The sequence below is a fragment of the Onychomys torridus genome, chromosome 14 (assembly GCF_903995425.1).
Source record: "Onychomys torridus chromosome 14, mOncTor1.1, whole genome shotgun sequence".
Taxonomy (NCBI): domain Eukaryota; kingdom Metazoa; phylum Chordata; class Mammalia; order Rodentia; family Cricetidae; genus Onychomys; species Onychomys torridus.
In genome coordinates, this window is record NC_050456.1 from 79024050 (window position 1) to 79043736 (window position 19687).

A 19687-nucleotide genomic window follows, 5' to 3' on the forward strand; every position below is an offset into this window, starting at 1 on the left:
CATGGTGAGCTCCAGGCCAGCCAAGGCTTCATTGGAAACTGTCTCAAAGACAAAATTCAATCCTGCTTGAACCATATTGTGTGTATGTTAGGCAAATTAACCTTCTGTAAAGTGGTCATAAGATTGTAGGGAAGGCCGGGTGCTGATGGCACACGCCTTTAATCCCAGCACTCAGGAGATAAAGGCAGGCAGATCTCTGTGAGTTCAAGGCCAGTCTGAGCTTAAAGTGAGTTCCAGGAAAGGCACCAAAGCTACACAGAGAAGCCTTGTCTGGAAAAACAAAAACAAACAAACAAAAAGATTGTAGGGAAGGGTTTAATGACATGACAGCTGGATGCTGGTAGCATCAGTTTTGTTAGGAGAACCCAGTGTATTAACTACCCTGGGAAGCCCCTCCACACACACACCACCTGCTAGGGGCTCACGGAGGCTGGTTTTTGCTTGAAGATTCCAGGCTGAGGCTAGGCACGACAGATAGCTTGCTCTGAGAAGGTGGACTGGAGAAGGGACACAGGAGGGACAGGGAAGCCAGCACTGGACAGCTGGGACCAAGGGAAAAGCCCCGTTGAGCTCATAGGCTGGGTGGAGACATAGTCAGCCTGGTCTCCAAGCCACTGAGAGGTTGGGAAACAGGAACCTCCCAGGAGAAGTGGAAAGTCTAACTCTCCAGAGGAGCAATTAGGGTGTGGTTTGGGCTGTGCACCATCAAGGGAATGAAGTTGCCTACTAGAACAGGGATTGTGGAGCCAAGGACAGGGCTGGAGCGTGTTGGCTAAAAGCTGTGACTCCACACCGTGGAAGACCAAGAAAGCCTCATTGCCTATCCTTACAGGCTACCTGATCAAGACCAGCCAGGGCAGCGACCTGAAGAGGTCTAGTGTCAGGCACCTGGGTTTCTAGAGCAAGGACCTCACATAGGCTGGCCTAGCCTGGCCCCAGAGGATTCCCACAAGCCAGCAAGACTCTAGACAAGGCATGTTTGTGGGGCGAGACCACCCCTATTTTACCAGGCTTCAGTAACTGGTGGCTGGAGAGAGCAGCCTGGATTTGGTCACTGCTACTGATTCTGAATAGCTGAAGTCTCATGCCCTCCAGTTCCGCTAGCTGAGGACTGCAGGAAGGCTCTTCGCTCTCCCTACCCCATCCCTCCTCCCCTCCACCCGGGGAAGAACCTTTCTTCACGAGGAGTCCATGGGGCCTCTGATTCAACTCTGCTGAGACAAAACATCCCTACAGCTTCCCCTTTCTGCCTGGTCTCCAGCAGCTCCTCCCCCAGGTCACGAGTCAACCCAGTTCATCCAGCTCTCAAGATGCCGGAGATGGCGGGGCCTGGCCTAGGGCCACTTTTGCAGAACACTCCAGACTACCCCTACTCTTTATACTTGACCTGACCCTGGCCAAAGCCTTTGGGCGCCCTGCCTCTGCCCTCCGGTTCCACTTTCTAAGATTCATCCTGGAGTCCAGGCAGGGTGTTTTGGAGATATTTGCAAGGACGAAATGTTCTGGTGAGCACTAGTAGGGAGGTCCTGGAGTTGTACAGTTGTCAAAGTGCGCTTTAGGGTCATGCATATCGGGCGGGCAGAAGCCCCACGCACTGGGCAGCCCTAGAAGGCCGCCCGCAGACAAACCACAGGCGAGGAGGGGGCTTTTATTTTGCACAGTGCTCAGACTTCTTAGCAACGCGCCAGTATGCACAGAAGGCCACAGACGCGGAGACGCCAGCCAGGAAACGTCCTCTGGGAGCGCGCAAAGGACAGCGTAGAGGCTCCCAGCAACCCCTGCGCTGGTGTTGACGTCATCAAAACGCACCGGAAATGTGGCAGCGGCAGCGGAGCCACGTGTGGAGCAGAGAGCCGGCGTACGCTAGGTGAGTTTCTGAACTGGGATGCGCGGCTAGGGCGGGAGCGGCGCTCCGGGCTTGCCTGCAGGTCCCGTGCTGTTCCGCGGGTAGCCAGCCTCCCTGCCGTCGGGAGCCCGCCCGAGGTACTCTGAGCAAGGGGTTCCGCAGAATGCTAGCGTGGAGGTGACTTCGCTCTCCCGCTGGTGCACGCCTCTCAGAGGCCGCCGCCTTCACAGCTGGAGAATGAAGAAAAGACTGTCCTGGTCCTTCTTGTGCGGGAGTCCTTGGGCTTCTACCGTTGCACACTCTCTTGCGTCCTCCCAGATCTACAAGGGCTCCATATGTCAAGCTAGGGTGCAGCTCTTTTGGGTTGCCCGATCAAGTCAGCTACCCATACTGCTCAGAACTCGGGCCTCACAGACCTCTATCCAAACCACAGACCCTCATCCTGCCTCCTGGTCCTCTGACTTCACACCCACACACCACTTCCCCAGGTCCCTGACACTTGGCAGATGTTAACACCATGAGCTTTGTGGCATACGAGGAGCTGATCAAAGAAGGCGACACAGCCATCCTGTCATTAGGCCATGGCTCGATGGTGGCAGTGCGTGTGCAGCGTGGGGCCCAGACCCAGACCCGGCATGGCGTCCTGCGGCACTCAGTGGACCTGATTGGCCGCCCATTTGGCTCCAAGGTGATCTGCAGCAGAGGCGGCTGGGTGTATGTGCTTCACCCCACTCCTGAGCTCTGGACGGTGAACTTGCCCCACCGCACACAGATTCTCTACTCCACCGACATTGCCTTACTCACCATGATGCTGGAGCTGCGACCCGGTTCTGTGGTCTGTGAATCAGGTGAGCTCCTCTGGTGTCTTCAGAGCTGACCATCTACATAAATCAGAAGTCAGATCCACAGTTAAGACAGTTGGCAGCCAACCCTTCTTGCAGATGTGTGCTGAATTACTTGGTTTCTGTTCTAGCAACTCCACTTGGTGGGGAGGGTGTGAGTGCAGGAGTGAAGAACAGCGGAGAAACTTACTGTCTGTCAAGTGACACCTGGTGGGACTAACTGGGTTGCAGAAGGAAGAGGAGGAGGCGGTGGTGCCTGTGAAGGTCTTTGGCTTGCTTGGTGCTGGCCAAGGTGCTGACTGCTCACCTCTAGGCCAGTTGTCCCTTCCTGGAGGAAGGCTGAGTACCCCAAGAGCTCACGGTAGTGACAGTTCTGCCCCACACTCGTTCACAGCCAGGGAGTGGGTAGAAGTGCCGAGAGTGAGCTGTCTGTCAGTCACACCCCAGGTGCTGTGGCCACTAGTGCAGCAGTCTAGGCATGTCTCTCCGACAGAGTGATTCTTGGACCAGTTGTGCCTAGATCCTTGGTGGTGTGTTTGTGGTGGGCTAGGAGATGGGTTCAGAGTCCCAAGAGTTCCCATTTTCCCTGTTGCTGGCTTCCTTGGCCTTTACGTTGTTCCCTCCCTTCAGAGGGAGACAGAGGGCAGCAGAAGTTAGAGCCAGCCCTGACAACTCTCCAAGTGCCCTGCAGTAGACACTCTCCTCTCAGTCCCTCACCCCTTTCCAGTCAGCACACTCCTGTGCTACCATGAGGTACTGAGTTCCCTGAAAAAGACAGGACAGGCAGTGAGCCTGGTGACCATTCAGTGCTGCTGATGGCGAGAAGCTTATAATCAGGGATGCTCTTTTGAGAGGACTAAGTGGGAATTCCCCAAACTCAAAGTCAGGGATCTGAGAAGGTAACCTTTGAGTTAAAAATGAGGTAGGAGTACAGTGCTGGTGCACGCTGGCAAGACCACTGTGGAGCAGGAAGTGAGGACAAAGGAGAAAATGAGGCTGGGAGGCAAGAAGGGAACCCCTCAGAGAGCTGTCAGAAGTCTGGAGTCTCCCTTGAATGGGAAAGTAAGCCTTGCCTCTGTGCAAAGGGTAGATCTGATTGACAGTGGTCAAAAGAACAGAGGCAGGACCAGTGTCTGTAGATAGCAAAGAGGGAGGTGTTGGTTAAATTGGTGCTGCTCGTGGCGGCGGCCATGCTGACAGAGAGGTGTGCTGGTTGGCGGAAGAATCAGGAGCCATGGTTATCTTTCTAGAGCTTTATTGGGAGCTGTGGGGAGAGAGGGAGAGAGAGACAGAGAGAGAGGAAGAGAGACAGACCGCGTGGGGGGCGGAAAGAGAGAAGGGGAACAGAGGGTCCGCCCGCTTTTTAGGCTGGCCCTTGTCCCAGGATGATGACGTAATTAAGGACAAACCCCTTACAGGAGGGACCTGGCAGATGAGGCCAGGGGTGGGAGAAAGAGTCACTGGTGATTGGAGGTGTGATGGCAGAGTGGATCTTGATGGAGGGTGACTGAACACCTGGCCTCTGTAGTGGGTGTCACTTCCTGGGTCTTGGGTAGGGTCCCGCTTTGATCTAGGTTTTTGAGGGGTAGTTGTAGAGCACGCTGCAGTGGGGTCAAGAGGGCATATTTCTAGACGTGGTCACCAAGCAGGGGTGCTTGGAGCTGTGGAAGGGGTGAGCGGAGACAGATTAGCCCAGGTCCTGGAGTATATGAAGTCAGGTGAAGAAGGGTAGCCCTGCTTCTAAGGAAGAGTGGAGGCATTTTGACAGGCTGGTGACAGGATGGGAAGGGTGGGGCAGGGTGGCTTTAGATCACGTGAGTTCAAGCAAGAGCAGGTAGAACTGACCTGAGTGAGTCAGGAGCTTGCAGGATGAGGAGAAAATAAGGTGGACAGCTGTCAGACCCTTGGGTTGATGCTGGTTTAGAAGAGGCTAGGTCAGGATAGAACAGGCCAGCATTAGCCCTGCCCAGACTCACCTGTGTCAGCCCCACAGGCTGCCCCTGTCCTCACCTGGCCTGTACTATGCAGCCCAACATCCCAAACCTAGAGCTGAGGCTGCCAAGAGCAGACATGTAGCTCATGATGTGATATCTACCTCTGACCCTCAGATCAGCTGTCCTCTTAGGCCTGTTTGAACTCCTTCCTCCCAGAGAGGGAGCTCAGATGACCCTTTAATCCTCTCTTGTCCTGCCAGGCACGGGCAGTGGGTCTGTCTCCCATGCCATCATCCGCAGCATCGCCCCGACTGGCCACCTACACACGGTGGAGTTCCACCAGCAGCGGGCAGACAAGGCCCGGGAGGAGTTCCAGGAGCATCGGGTGAGCCAGTGGGTGACTGTGCACACCCAGGATGTGTGCCGCAGTGGCTTTGGTGTGATCCATGTGGCTGATGCTGTCTTCTTGGATATCCCATCACCCTGGGAAGCTGTGGGCCATGCCTGGGATGCCCTCAAGGTTGAAGGTGTGTCAGTGGTGTTGGTAAGGTGCTGATCGGGGGCTGAGCTTCTGGGTCATCTAGAACTCAGGGAGACCCAGGTTCCTATAGGCCACAGTAGCAATGGCCCGGCCAGGGCTCCTTTTGTCCCAAAGTGAGCACTGGCTTTGGCTGGCTAGAGACCAAGGTTAGGGAAAGATGGGTCCCATTCTTCAGCCAGGATAGGAACTCCCTAGGGCCCTGGCAGCTCCATCCAAATGCAGACAGGGTCTGCATGACAGCACTCCAGACCTGGATCCAATATGGAGGTCATAGACAGTCCCCTGCCCCCAGCCATTCCTTTCAGACTCCCCACACTGGTGCTGCAGAGCCAGGCAGCTGGACCCTTTTAGGGAGATGTGGAGGCGGAGTAATGGGGAGGCCTGGAGAAGGTCGGCCCTGGGCCAGAGAGGCGGCTGGTGAGTCCCAGGGATTTTGCCTTTTCTGGAGAAGCAGCAGGCTTGGCAGCTAGAGCTGCTCTCCTCCCAGCTCTGTACAGAGGGCGGGGAGCCTCCGGCAGGCAGAAGCCCGGGCCTTCCTGCTGCCTCAGGCTCTGCCCAGATCTCTGTGTCCCTTGTGTCTGCTGAGGTGGCCTAGAGCTGGGAGGAGACTCCTGGAGGTCCACACCTGAAGTCCCTGATGCAGGGTCCTTGGTTGAGATCCAAGCCAGGCCCGTGAGCCTCCTTGCAGAGTAGTCCAGAGGCACTTGTGCCTGTGTTTTGGTTTGGTCCCATGCCCCCCTCTTCTGGACTCTTCCCCCATTTCTTGATGCTCTAGGTCCTTAGGTGCCTTTTTTGTATGCCTGGTGTTTTCTAACACTGCCTGTGTCTGGTGGCCTCTGGCAGTGCAGTGTGTGGTGTACTCTGCTCTTTGGTGACAGTGGGCTCTCTGTACTGACTCAGGCCTCCTCCTACTTCATACCTGCCAGGTGTCCGATGTCAGGGAGCACTGTGGGTACCAGGGACATTGTACACACTCCTTCCCTGCCCTGACTTGCTCATGATCCCCTGCCAAGACACGGATAGGGCACTCAGTCTCTGGGCAGGCCGAGTGAAGCCTGGGGGCTGCCCCGTGGGAGGCAGCAGAGAGGAGCTCAGGCTGTGTTCCCTTTAGACTCCTCCTGTTCCCAGGAGCCGACGACAGCCCCTAATTTCCTGTGACAGCAGCAGCCCACACACCGCCCCATGCTACCCTATTGTTAGAGCTATTCTTGGGCCTGGCTCTGACAGCCCTGACCCCAGCCCTCCACTGCCTCCTACAAGGCAGGCTGGAATGCCTGCTGGCAACCCGGGAAAGCCAGGCATCTTGAGCTTGGTCCTGCTGCTGGCCTGGGCTCCTGCCCCATGGGTCGGCAGGTAGGGTACAGCTCTACAACTTCCTATGGCCCTGCATAGCTCCTTCCAGGGTGGGCTGTGGGGGCTGCTGGCCCTGCCCTCTGACCCTGTGTCTTGCTCCTACAGGTGGGCGCTTCTGCTCCTTCTCTCCATGCATTGAGCAGGTGCAGCGCACGTGCCAGGCCCTGGCAGCCCACGGCTTCACAGAGCTCAGCACCCTGGAGGTGCTTCCACAGGTCTACAATGTACGCACCGTCAGTCTACCCTTGCCTGACCTGGGACCCAGTGACCTAGAGGTCAGCGTGGTCTCCGACGCCAGCTCCTTCCGCAGTGGCACACCCATGAAGGAGACTGTAGGACACACTGGCTACCTGACTTTTGCCACCAAGACTCCAGGCTAGTGGGCCTGGACAGGAGTATCACAGGCAAGCAAGGAGGCCAGAAGCTACCTTATATGGTCAGCCACTGCCTGTGGGGCTGGTGTTTAGAAATAGATGGCAGGGTGGGGCAGGGGCCTCCTGGGTAGTTGACGGGGGTGAGGAGGCTGGCCTTGTTCAGGAGGGAGGTATTCCTATGTTCAAGCTCTATCCTGGCTGCTTTTTGTCACCATGAAGTTTCCCCTACTATAGACTCTCCTGGGTGTGGAGACCAGATGGTACAAACTGAGGGCAGAGGAAGGTTCTGGGCATTACCTAAAGGCTGAGCTGATCTACAGGGCCAATGGACTGTCTCATCCCCGGTCCAAAGCTCCAGCCACTGGTGGTCCGCAGCCAAAAGTTGTGGATCAGCTAACCAGAAAGCCTGGCCCTGCCTTTATCTGGTGTGCTGTCTGTCATCTAGAATTAGGCATCATCCTGTGAAAGGGGGTCCAGTAGGATAGGCCTAGGCCTCCAGTGACCCGTCAAGCCCATGTTGGAGCAAGGGTCAAAGAGGGGCCACAGGGGCTGGAGAGATGGCTCAGAGGTTACACTGACTGCTCTTCCAGAGGTCCTGAGTTCAATTCCCAGCAACCACATGGTGGCTCACAACCATCTGTAATGAGATCTGGTGCCCTCTTCTGGCCTGCAGTCATACATGATGTATACATAATAAATAAATAAATCTTAAAAAAAATATTTTAAAAGGGCTGGAGAGGTGGCTCAGAGGTTAAGAGCACCGACTGCCCCTTCCAGAGGTCCTGAGTTCAATTCCCAGCACCCACATGGTGGCTCACAACAATCTGAATGATCTGGCTCCCTCTTCTGTACACACCATAAATGAATCTTTTAAAAAAAATTTTTAAAGGGGGGAGGGGCGTGGACCTGCTACACTTGTCGCCTTGGGCCTGGCGTCTATACCTGGTGTGTGGCTAGCTTCAAGGGAGTCTCAGGGCCCAGATCATATTGGTGTGGGGCTGCCTTGCAGCTGCTGCTGATGCATGAACCAGCCATTGGGAGAATTGCCTGTGTCATATTGGCACCTGAGGGTACCTAGTGGAGCAATAAATGTTTTGTCCTACTGTGCTGGCTGTCCTGGCTGCTGGAGGGGCTGGCTTTCAGTTCTTGTCCAGGTCCACTGGCGCGTACTTGGCGTCCTGACCTCCGTCCTTTCCTGAGTAGGTACTGTGGGGACTCCAAGCTCTAGAACAGAATCCCAGGGCTCATAAAGGCACAAGTGTGTGGCCACCTCCACACTGCAGAAAGGGCCTCTTGTTCCTGGAGATAGAGGAGTAGTGGGTCTCTGTGGCTTAGGGTGCCCCCCCCAGCTCTTGTCCCACTCTCCTTCCCACATTCCCTTGAGTAGCTAACTCAACGTCCCTGGTGGTGCCTTCCCAGGCCGCCCATTCCCTGTGCAGAGTCAACTAGGGTCACCTTTGGATGGAAAGTCCACAGCCTGGGAGGCCTGTGTGCCTTCAGAGCTGTTCAGGGTCCCTAGGACCACTAGCCTTGTTCCAAGGGGCTTTAAGTTAATGCCAGGCCTGCCTGGAGGACATGAGAGAGGTCCCTGGACCATGTCAAACATAAAGTGGGTCACTTCAGTGCCAGGAGTTTCTAAAAGGTTGTAAGCTGAATGACCTGTGCACCTGTGGCACCCTGCTTCCCCTGCCTGACCCCCAAGTTCTCTGTCCTTGGGGAAGGGTCTCGGCCAACAGGTAATCGTCAAGAGGCTCTCCTACCTTGTAGCAGAACTTGTAGCTCAGTTGTTGAACACAGACCATTAGCCAGCAAGGCCCAGGGTATCGTTTTTTCATGTGGTGCTCAAGCTGTGGCCAAGACTGGAAAAATCCAATCTACTTACTGTCCTGTGGGTTAACCAAATTCTGGCTTTTGTATTATCTGGGCCTTAGAGGACTAGTCCAACCCCGGTTCACCTCTGAGCCCAGCTCAGACTCGAGCTCTGCCTAGCACTGAGCTCAGCCATGAACTTTGTGTCTAAGGCTCTGCTCAAACCTTCCTCATTTATTTGTATTTATTTGTTTGGTTTTTGGAGCAGGGTTTCTCATTGTAGCTCTGGCTGGCCTGGAACTTGCTCTCTAGACCAGGCTGGCCTTAAACTCAGAAATCTGCCTGCCCCTGCCTCCTGGGTGCTAGGATTAAAGGAGTGCACCATGCTTAGGTAAATCATCCCTTCTTGATTGTTTCCCAGACCTACCCACTTCCAGCCAAGAGCAATCAGCTCAGGCGTCCCTCTGCCCCACACCCTCCCCTGATCTGCTGAGGGTTGCCTCAGCATGGAAACCCCTAAGACAAAGTCTCTAGGTTTGCAAAAAAGGTCCCTAGGTTCTACAGACTGAGTCTGACTCCCATGCCTGGTGAGTCCAGTTAACCCATCCTGTGTGATCACCTGACACAGAGGCCCAGGACTCATGGCACAAGATCCTAGAAACTCCCCAGCCAGCCTGACTCCTGTCTCTGGCTCTCAGTTCTCCCTTAGATCTCTTACTGGGTCTCCAGCGGTGTGGATGGTGCAGCACCACATCTCCTTGGCAGGAGCTTGACTTAGGTGTCAACCCTGGGAGGCCCTGGATGCATTCCTGGGCCAGGACAGTCAGCTTCTTCTAAGGGGTACACCTCCTTCTTGGCCACTTGTAGGTTGTTCCCAGGCCTCAAGATGTGCTGCCTTGTGTCTGAGGGGTTTCTAACAAGGGCCCAGGCATCTAGTTTTGGGTCTCCAGATGAGGAGTGGGTGGTACAGGGTTCAAGGGACACCTCTGCCTCTTACATTGTCTTGGTCTGGAACCTGCCCTTGATGCACCCTCCTGTCTGGTCTTCATGCCTCAGCCTGGCAAGACGCAGACTGCCAGAGGACTCCCAACACCAAGGAGGAGCTCCCCTGTCCCCACTGCGAACGCTACACAGGCTGGGGAAGCAAAGCTCCACCCAGCTTGTACGTCAGAGGTTAAAGGGGATGGGTTGGCGAAGACCCCTGGACTTCAGGCCAGCCTTGGCTCTTCTTGCTTGGTCAACTGAATAGGAAACTCCTAAGGGAGGGGCCGCCATCAGGCCTGAGCTTCTGAGGCCACAGGAACATCTGGGAGATGTCAGTACCCACACTGGTAAGGAGCTTTACTTCCACAGCTGGCCTTGCTGGATCCAGGCACAGAGTATGAGAGACATGAGCAGCAGAGAAAAGCAGGGGCTCAACTCCACTATGTGGGTCATGGTTGGGAAGCCCTCCCAAGGGTGGGGCCGCAGGTTTATAGAGCTGACCTGGCAGCGGGGTTCAGGTGGGCAATCTGCTTAGACATCAAGGATGGGGGTGTGCTCCAGATATCCCCCGTCAGGTTGGTGGTGAGTCAGCTCCCTGTGGGGTGTGGCAGGGACTGCCTCGTGGTGTCAGTGGTTGGGGCAGTCAGCTTGCCAGTTGCCACTGTGAATAAGAGTGGGTTGGCAAGACGGCACAGCAGGTAAACGCAAGCTCTTGCTACCAAACTTGATAACCTTACTTCAATCTCTGGGATCCACATGTGCACCATGGGACATACAAGCATCCTTGCCCCTCCCTGCAAAATAAATAAGCAATAAAAGTGTGTGTGTGCCTGTAAGCATGTGTACATGTAAAAATGTGTGTGAAAGCCAGAGAACAGCCACAGGTATCTTTGGGAATGTCACCCACCTCCTTTAAAATAGGAGGGTCTCATTGATCTGGAGCTCACCAGTTAGGTGAGATTAGCTGGCCAGTAACCCCAGGAATCCTATGTGTCCTCTCTAGCACTGGGATTGTAAATATGTCAGCACACCTATCAGATTCACATTGATTCTGAGCACTCAACTTGAGACAAATGCTTTAGCAGCTGAGCTGTCTCCAGCTCAGCCCTCTTGTCTGTTTTGGAATCTAAGGCCAGAATTTGTGTTCCATCTCTGGTCCATCCGAGACGTACCTTTGTGCTCCAGACAGAACAGCCTTTGCTGGCACTCCAAATAGCCTTTGCGCCTCTGGGGACCTTGAGTCATCAGGACCATGGGAGAGAAAGTCAGGGCGTTGGTCCTGCTTCCTTGTGTGTTGAAGCTGACTAGCTCCGCCTGGGCTGGGCGTGAGCAGACAACCTCTTGACCTCTACAGTTCTGGTGCTGTATTCACTAGCTGCTGCTGTGAACATGCTGAGTAACAAGTAACCCCAAAAGAGTGTGAACAGCAGACAGGCCTGCTCTTGAGATGCTTCGGGTAGAGCAGAGCCATGTCAGCTTGCTGCTGCTGGCTGCCCTCCTGCTGGGACTTGTGCCAACGTCACGAGGAGCTTAGGTGCAGCAGCTCCCAGCCCAGCTGCACTGTGGCTGTCAAAGCCTTTGGTCTCAGTGTGTCCAGAGAGACTTCCTAGTTAGTCACTGGTTGAAGCATATCTTATGCCTGGCCTGGAGCAGAGAGAGGTCCTGGGGAATAAGAAGGAACAGTGGGTCACTGGTCTGGGAAGATAAAGGAGCAAGCCCTTTCTTTCTGTCCCTTCCTATCCCTGGGCTGCAGCTGCAGAAGCCAGCATCCTGTGCCCAGGCAGCAGAGCCCGTGGGCTGTGCACAGGGGGCATCAGCAAGTAGGGCCATGTCCGTGCAGAGCATCCTGGCCAGCCTGCTTTGAGTCTGTTGCCAGAATGAGGGCGTTTCAAAGTCAGGCTGCCTCCAAGGCGGGATCTTCAGCGGGAGGGAATAACTTGGCTCCCACCAGGCTGAGAATAGCTCAGAATTGGGTCACGCTCACCGAGCACTCCGGTCACAGCCTCCAGCCTTTGACAATAATCAGCTTTTTCCCCCGACATCTGTCCCTTCCAAGAGGGGGGAAGGCAGTCATGGGCATGTTTTTAGAAGAATGAGAGGAAGCTTTTTTGATGAACAGCCTCCCTCATCTGCAACCACACGCATGCTCGCACACACACATGCACAAACACACGCACACGTGCACACACACACATGCGTGCACACACACACAGGCTGGCAACTTCAAACCCTCCTCCTTCTGTCCCTCTCCATTCCCAGGACCCCTCAGACTTCTGCTCAAACTAACGCAGCCTTAGTGCCCCCACAAGTGAGGATAGGGGTTATCCAGGAGGCCAGAGCCTGGACCTGCCCCTGCCTCTGGGCAGCCTAGCCTTTTGTGTCCTTAAGGTTAGATGGTACATGCTATTTCCCTCTTCTGTGGATGAAGGAATAGTAGTAGTGAACTACCTTCCCTTAAGGACTTTGGGGCCTTACATTTCCCAGGTCCTAGTGACCTTCACGGAGGCAACTCCTCATCCCATTTTGCCCAACATGAACTCAGAAATACTTTACTCAGATTTACCCAGCCACATTTCCACAAAACTCCAGAGGGTTTGCCGTGGCTGCACTGTGGCCCTGACCTTCCACAGCCTCATTGTCCTTGCCTACACATCCAGATCTCTCTGCCTCTCCCAGTGTGCCATGTCCCAGCAAACAGCAGGTGTCAGGCTAGGTGGGGAGTTTCAGGATCTTGCCCTGTGATGAGCCCTGAGCAACCCAGCTGGAGCCTTATGTTCTAAGCCTCTCTGATCTGTAGTCCCAGGGACAAAGGTGACCTAAGACCTAGAGCAATGTCCTTCATCATTTGAACTGGTATTCTGGGCAAAAAGCTCAGAATCTGTGGTGAGCTCAGTAGCTCTCCTGGCTCTGGCAATACCAAGGTATAGCATGCCCAGGAGGACTTCCTGCCAGATCCTCCTAGATCTGGGTTTCCACCTGCTTAGCTGACCCAGGCTGTGCTACAGAGGAGTGGCTTCAGGCTTCCTCTCCAGGTATGACAGGATGGGGGTGCCATGTGGCGGTGTCTGCACCTAGAAGCTGTAGACTAGCTGGATCCAGTCAGGTTGTTTTTGTTTATTTTATGCACTTGTGTGTGGTTGTGTGAGCATGTGTGCAGGTCAAAGGATGAAATGACCTGTGGGGATACTGGTTTTCTCCTTCCACCAGCTGGATGTTAGGAACTGAACTCAGGTTCTTAGGCTTGGTGGTAAGTGTCTTTACCTCACTGACCTGAAAAGCACTAGTTTGCAAAATCTTGGTTCCCTCCTTGGTTTAGCTACTAGGAAACACATAGCCCCTAGCTGTTCATTTAGTGGAAGTGTATAGAATTTTACCGTTGATTACTTTCTATCTGGTTTTTCCTGCATCTTGCCCTCACCCCCAGGGTAGCCTTGAGAGGATAAGAGTGGGTAAAATCACAGGACTTTGGAACTCATGCCCATATTTCCACTTGGGCATGCTGCCAACAAATTGTACATTCAAGCCCATCCTTGTAAAAATGCTGACCCACAAGCCTGTAATCCCAGCACTCAGGAGGCAGAGGCAGGTGGATCTCTGTGAGTTCAAGGCCAGCCTGGTCTACAGAGCTAGTCCAGGACAGGCTCCAAAACTATAGAGAAACCCTGTCTCAAAATAAAAACAAAAACAAAAACAAACAAACAAAAATGCTGACCCATGCAGATGTTCCTTCTGCACCAAAAGTGCTAGGTTCTTTAGTATTCACAGACCACAGGGTGGGTCTCCTCATGCCATGCAACAGACAAAGCATAGCAGATCCACACTATGTGTCAAGTGTCCATCAAGCTGAGGTCCTCACATGACTTCCACCCCAGACACCCTTTGACAGGCCCAGGAAGCCCTCCACCAGCTCTACTGGCCATCAGGAGGCTCAAGCCCAAAAGCCTCTGCTGGAAGGGCCTGGAACCCCTCAGCCTTCATCTACTGGCCTCTTGGTCTTTATTTCTGCAAACTGAAAACACTTTTATTATCTTATGGGGTCATGTCCTACATGAGAGACACATTACTCCTTCTGAGGCTATGTTGTCAGTCAGAGCCCCTTGGTTGTTCAGTCTGGGGAAGCCTGCCTGGGGTTTCTTCCCAAATACTCCTCAGGATTGCTATCTCCTGGTGGCTCCATCCTGCATAGATACACCACTGTACAAGGACATCATGGTCCCAAGGTGAGAAAGCCAAATGGTGTTTTGCTTGTTTTCAGACAGGGTCTTAGTGGTGGCGCACGCCTTTAATCCCAGCACTCAGGAGGCAGAGCCAGGTGGATCTCTATTAGTTTGAGGCCAGCCTGGTTGGTCTACTGAGTGAATTCCAGGACAGTCAGGGTGACTCCATCACTGGGACCACAGCAAGGCCGAGGGTGGCCCTGTCCCCTGTTCGGGTCACTGTATGCATTCTATGTGCAACTGTGGTTGTGAGTCAGGATGTTCCCCCAAACATCCAAGCATCCTAGCCCTGCTGGGTGGAGGAGAGCAGGATCAGGGAATAGAGGGCCTGGAGGCACCCTGCCCCCACATTGGCCTCTTCAGTAGTGATAGAGGCCTCCCCTTCCAAAATCCCTGTAGCCCTGCCTCCAACAACAGTTCTGGTCTGTCCCTCCTGAAAAAAAAAAAAAAAAAAAAACCGCATGTGTGTGTGTGGGAGTCTACCTATGTAGACTACACTGGCCTATAACCCGCTCTGCCTCCCTGCTCTGCCTTCTGAGTACTGGGATTACATGTGTGAACTGTGCCCTGCCAGAAACCCACTTTCCTGCCGTCTAATCTGTGGACTGTAGAACTCACCCATCACCTACTCCAAGCATCCTGACCAGCCTGTGTTCCTGTGGGACTAACTTGGCTCCTGGCAGACACCACCTTAAGGTGCCCATGCAGCCACTTCCTGTGAAATGCACTGCCTTTGCCCAGAGTAAGGATGTGAACGGGGTCACAAGGAAGCAGGCACTCGATGAGATCTCTGAAGACTGTGTGGCTGCCACAGGAAACAGCATTGTGCAAGCAGCCAGCCCCTGGTGGTCAGCAGTGGCCTGGCTGCTTGCACCGGCTGGCAGCCTCTGTCACACTGAGCATTGGGCTTACAGAGCACTGCCACTCTGAGCTACTAGACATCCTGGAGTAAATAAGCACCCTCCCCCGATCTGGCTTCTTCTGGAAGCTTGGGCCTGCTGAGGTCCTGGCCTTGCTGAGGAATGCAGGCTCCCATTGTGGGTGGTAGGGCCAGCTGTGGGGTGGAGACAGCGGGGGTAACAGAGCTTGTTGCTAAGCTACAGGAGCAATGGACATTCAGGGCACCAGGCAACCAGGAAGGGGACAGTTGGGGAGGGGGAGGGGGCACTGGTGTCCCCTTGTCCCCGTCTCTCTGACTCTGCTGAGGCTCTTCCCCTCAGGAGACCCAGGCAAATGGCTGTGGGCTCTTTGATGCTAAATGTGACCTTCCCTGTGAGGGTCACAGGCCAACCCCTCCCCTCGCCAGGGCTCTCTGGGGGTGGCCAGCCTGCCCTACCCACTACCCCTCCCTGCCTTTGTCCCTAGCCCCTCTGATCCTGTGTGCACACCTGGCATCACTCCCACAGAGCCCAGCATGGAGGATTCAGGGTCCAGGATTTGAGTTGTAGGTGGACCCATGCCTCTACTCAGGCATGGGGACCCTTGTGTGTGACTGCCACTTTGGGGAGTTTGGCCACATCCTACAGCCTGCAGAATGATTGTCACAGCTGGGCTTGTTAACCCTTCACTCACTGAAGGATGGAGAGAGTCATGAGACCCTTATCTGAGCATCCATCTGCTCTTACCCAAGATGTTAGCAACATTGCCTTAATTGGCCTCAGGAGTAGCTACAGTCAGTATACAGGCCAGGAAAGGCTAGGAAGGCTGGCTTGCCCCTGCTGAGTAAAGGCTTTCCAGGTGAAGCCTGCTGGGGGAGAAGCTGCCACATCCCTGTAAGTAGCCCCTCACCTGTGCTCTAGAAGGGAGCCCAATGCCGCATGGGTTCCCTAGAGTGAACACTGGCAGAGTCATGCCTTGATTTGTCATTAGGACCAAAAGAGAAGGGGTGGACACTGTGTCTGCTTGGGAAGGAACTTCAGCTGCAGCCCCCTACCTGAGCCCAGTAGGCCCAGACCACGGCAGTCCCATGTTCCTGGTTCCTAAGACAAGGAGAGTTGGTCTTATTCCTCAGGCTTCACCCCCTCCTTCCATGAAAACTGCTAAGGCGTTCTGGAGTTTGGGTGCTGCCAAATACTGGTAGTGGGGGGAGGGGCTGTTACTGTGCTGGGCGTCACCCCATCCGGCCCCCATCTGGCTGTCATTCCCACCCGTGAAAAATCTCTGAGCTTCTAGGTCTGGTCACCAGGTCTTTATCCTGGAAGCTCCCTCGCCTCACCACACACACACACACACACACCACACACACACACACCACACACACACACACCACACACACACACCACACACACACACCACACACACACACACACACACCACACACACACATACACACACCACACACACACACACACCACACACACACACCACACACACACACACACACCACACACACACACACACCACACACCACACACCACACCACACACACACACACACCACACACACACACACACACACACACACACACACACACACACACACACGCTCAGAGCCACCAGGCACCCTCCCCTGGGATGTCAGCTCTCAAAAGTCTCCACCTCCCTGCAAAGTCCCTGCCTTCCCCACACCTCTGTCTCCTGTGGAGGTGCCTGAGTCTCAGCTGACTTGCTTGTTCTGGGGAAACATGGCCACCTCCCCATCTGGAGCTGGGCATGTAGTAAGCACCCAGTGGATGGACGGTAGCACCTGGCAGACACTACCCATCATGGTATGTTCTGGAGACACCTCTTCCCTGCTGTATTAGAAGAGCTATTGCCACCTGCTTGTCCCATCCTTGGCTTCCCTGAGCTGGCCCCCAGCCCCAGAATCCTCGGTGCAGGCCCAGAGAGGGCTTTGCCTATGGTCACCCTGGAAGCAGCGATACCAAAGAGGGCAGTTCCTGGGGTCCTGGCTCTGTACTGGGGTGGGGGCTTTGGGCAAAAAGCTCACTCTCAGCAGCAGTCTGCCAGGCCCATGTGGACTGGGGTATGCTCAGGAGCTCCCCACTTGGGCTCTTGGAGCTTCTTGAGAGCTCCATAAGGAAAACCCACAGGCCCGGCCCCTCCCTCCACCTAGACCTGCACACACTGCACGTACACACCAGCGCCCCAGGCTAGGGAGCTCTGGTCTCTGCCCAAGAGCCCATCTCTGGCCAGGAGACAATCTGCCTCAGTGGCTCATCTAACCTCGGGCTATCCCCCCCAACCACTTCCGGAGCTTTCCTGCTTGTGCTGAGGACCTGGACAAACAGTGCACATGTTCCTTGACCAGGCCTCTGGCCTAGCCTGGTCTCTGGGTGGAGCCTACCCCAGCAGGTGCTGTTACTTGATCAGGGCTGGGGGAGTGGGTTGCGCCCCTCCCCCACTTGGCGAACTTTCCAGAGAGGAAGCCTGGGCCCCTCCACGGCTGAGCTGGGGCCTTGCAGGGTCTCTCCTAGACCAGGGGCTGAGGACAAAGCGGCAGCTGCCGCGGGGTGAGGTGGGGGCCGCAGCCTTTGTGCTTGTGGGGCCTCTCCTGGTGACCTCACCATCCACCAGAGAAGGGCCCTTTCTTCCCAAAGGCAGCCCTTGGGAATCCGCCTGGGGACAAAGCCGCTGCCAAGTGGGGGACCAGCGAGTGGCTGGCCCTCCTCATGGCATAAATTAAGGGGGGCCAGAGAAGGGCAGTTGCAGCTGGTGCCTGTGAGGGGCACACATCCCCCACTCCCACAAGCTGCCCTGCCTCATTCATCTGTTCGTCCTGTTCATAGATGGCTCTTGGGCATTGGCCCAGGCAGAGGGTGGACAATGATGATGGACGGGAGGGGGTCCCTCAGATCTGGGAGATCTGGGACGTGTGGGTCACAACTGCCTTCCAGGCTTGGGCAGATGGGGAAGATCCTGTCACAAGATCATGAGCTACAGCAACTTGGGGCCACACAGGCCTCTGGGAGCTACAGGAAGTCAGGAAAATATTTGCTTTTCTGCGTATAGTGTCCAGTGACACCCCTGTCCTTGACATGAGGCCAAGGGTTTCCTGTCTCCAGGGTGCTCACAAAGCCTCCTCACAGCTTGCTGGCTCTCAGCCCTGTCTGCACTCTGCTGGAGACCCCACAGATTGGGAAGGGCGGATGGCGCAGAGCGTTTGACCGGTCTCAGAAGTTGTCTTACCATCTCAAGCTGAGGCCCCGCTGGTGGGGTCCGACCACACTGAGTTAGAGGATGGAGGGTGATTGGGGCCTGAAGGCCCTGCCCAGTGAGAGTTAGCAGGAGGCTCCCAGACTGATGCCATCCTGACTAGGGAGCATCTGCAGACACAGGTGCTGCATTCACCCAGCACCACCAGAAAACTGGGGGGTGGAGAATGTACAAAGATCCTTCCAAACCATTGTGCCTCGTGTCACACAGGGGCAGGGGCATCTACGGGGTGCTCGGTCTCCCCACACACCCACTCCTCAACCCATTCGTGGATAAAGAAAGTGAATCAGTCTTGCAGACCTGGCTAGGCCAAGAAGAAGTCAAGGCTTCCAGGGCACTGGGCTCCCAAAGGTCAGGGGTACAGTGTCCTCAGGGGCCCCAAAGGCCTTTTGCTCCCCCTCCCCCGGCAGATTGAGGAGTGGGGGTGGGGTGTAAGTAGGCCAGCACTTTGTTCTGCGTTGCTATGGTGCAATCGCTTGCCTGTGCAAGCTTCCTTCTGGGCCTGTTCCCAGGACACCTCGAGCCAGTCCCAGCCACAGCCCTCCCCAGCCCCTGCCCAGCCACGGCCTGTCCTCAGTTAGGAGCTGTTCCTAGACTCCAAGACCCTCACTATAACTATAACCAGTCTTCCCCATCCCTGCCTTCACACACACACACACACACACACACACACACACATGTGCACACACGCACGCATACCACATATACACAGCACACCTACATAGCACACACAATGCATGTTTGCACTTATATTAACATTTGCACACTGGCATGAATTCACACATATGCACACGTGCATTTGTGCACATTACACACAGCCACACACAGATTGCTCAGTGAAGCCGGGGGAGCACCAGGTCTCAGGGGCTTAGGTCTCCTAGGTGGCCCTGCAGATTGGCGCTCCAGCCTCCAGAGATCTAGGCAATATGGGGCTGCTCAGACCAGAGCAGGGGCTGGGGGGCCTTGGCCAGGATTGATCTTAACCTCAGCCATCCACATGCTGAGGCTCAGAGGCTATAGCTAGGAAGTAGGGAGAAGGGGAGAGGGAGGGCAGGGAGGGACCCAGGATTCAAGGAACAGGGGGCTTAAATGGGACAGGGCATTGAAGTTTGGAGTAGACAGGAACTTGCTAGGGCCTCAAGCCTCAGGATCACTGGGGGAACCGAGCGAAGTGGGACGTACCCTCTCTTTCTCCTGTACCTCCATCCTGCCTCCACATTTATTCCCCAAACCACAAGCTCCTGGCCCTCGAGCTTCTCTCTTCTGCCCAGCTTCACTGCCTCTCCTTCCCTTGGGCCTCAACATGGAGCAGAATCCCCAGTGGGGCAGGGCACATTCCCTGGCCAAAGGACAGAGTAGGTCTGCCCGGCCTCGGCAGAGTCTGCAGAGTCGGTCAAATCAGGAGGCTGAGGGAGGGCTGTGTTCTCTTGCAGGGAAGTGGCATTCGGTTTGGGTCATGAAGAGGAGTACAAACCCCCTACAGGGAGCAGCCAGAGCCAAGGTGAGGGAACAGCCTGTGAAATGGGTGGGAGTGGGGGTGGGGGGCAGCACAGATCTGCCCTTTCAGACCCACACCCAGAGGTCATGCCCAGGCTCTGAGTCCCACCACCCTGATGACATTGGAACCACATGG

General features: G+C 55.2%; 1 protein-coding gene across 1 annotated transcript; it reads left to right on the forward strand.

Moving 5' to 3' along the window:
* Window positions 1–1810: 1810 nt before the first annotated feature.
* On the forward strand, window positions 1811–7477 carry Trmt61a (tRNA methyltransferase 61A). Its single transcript, XM_036206677.1, has 4 exons — window positions 1811–1867; window positions 2335–2694; window positions 4883–5149; window positions 6622–7477. Exons 2-4 carry the CDS (start codon window positions 2364–2366, stop codon window positions 6894–6896), a joined length of 873 nt encoding a protein of 290 aa, XP_036062570.1. The 5' UTR covers window positions 1811–1867; window positions 2335–2363; the 3' UTR covers window positions 6897–7477.
* Window positions 7478–19687: the final 12210 nt, after the last annotated feature.

Coding starts and splice junctions, on each gene's coding strand:
- Trmt61a (XM_036206677.1), top strand. CDS start 2,364: ATGAGCTTTGTGGCATACGAGGAGCTGATCAAAGAAGGCGACACAGCC. Junction 2,695..4,882: donor TTCTGTGGTCTGTGAATCAG/GTGAGCTCCTCT, acceptor TTGTCCTGCCAG/GCACGGGCAGTGGGTCTGTC. Junction 5,150..6,621: donor GGATGCCCTCAAGGTTGAAG/GTGTGTCAGTGG, acceptor TTGCTCCTACAG/GTGGGCGCTTCTGCTCCTTC.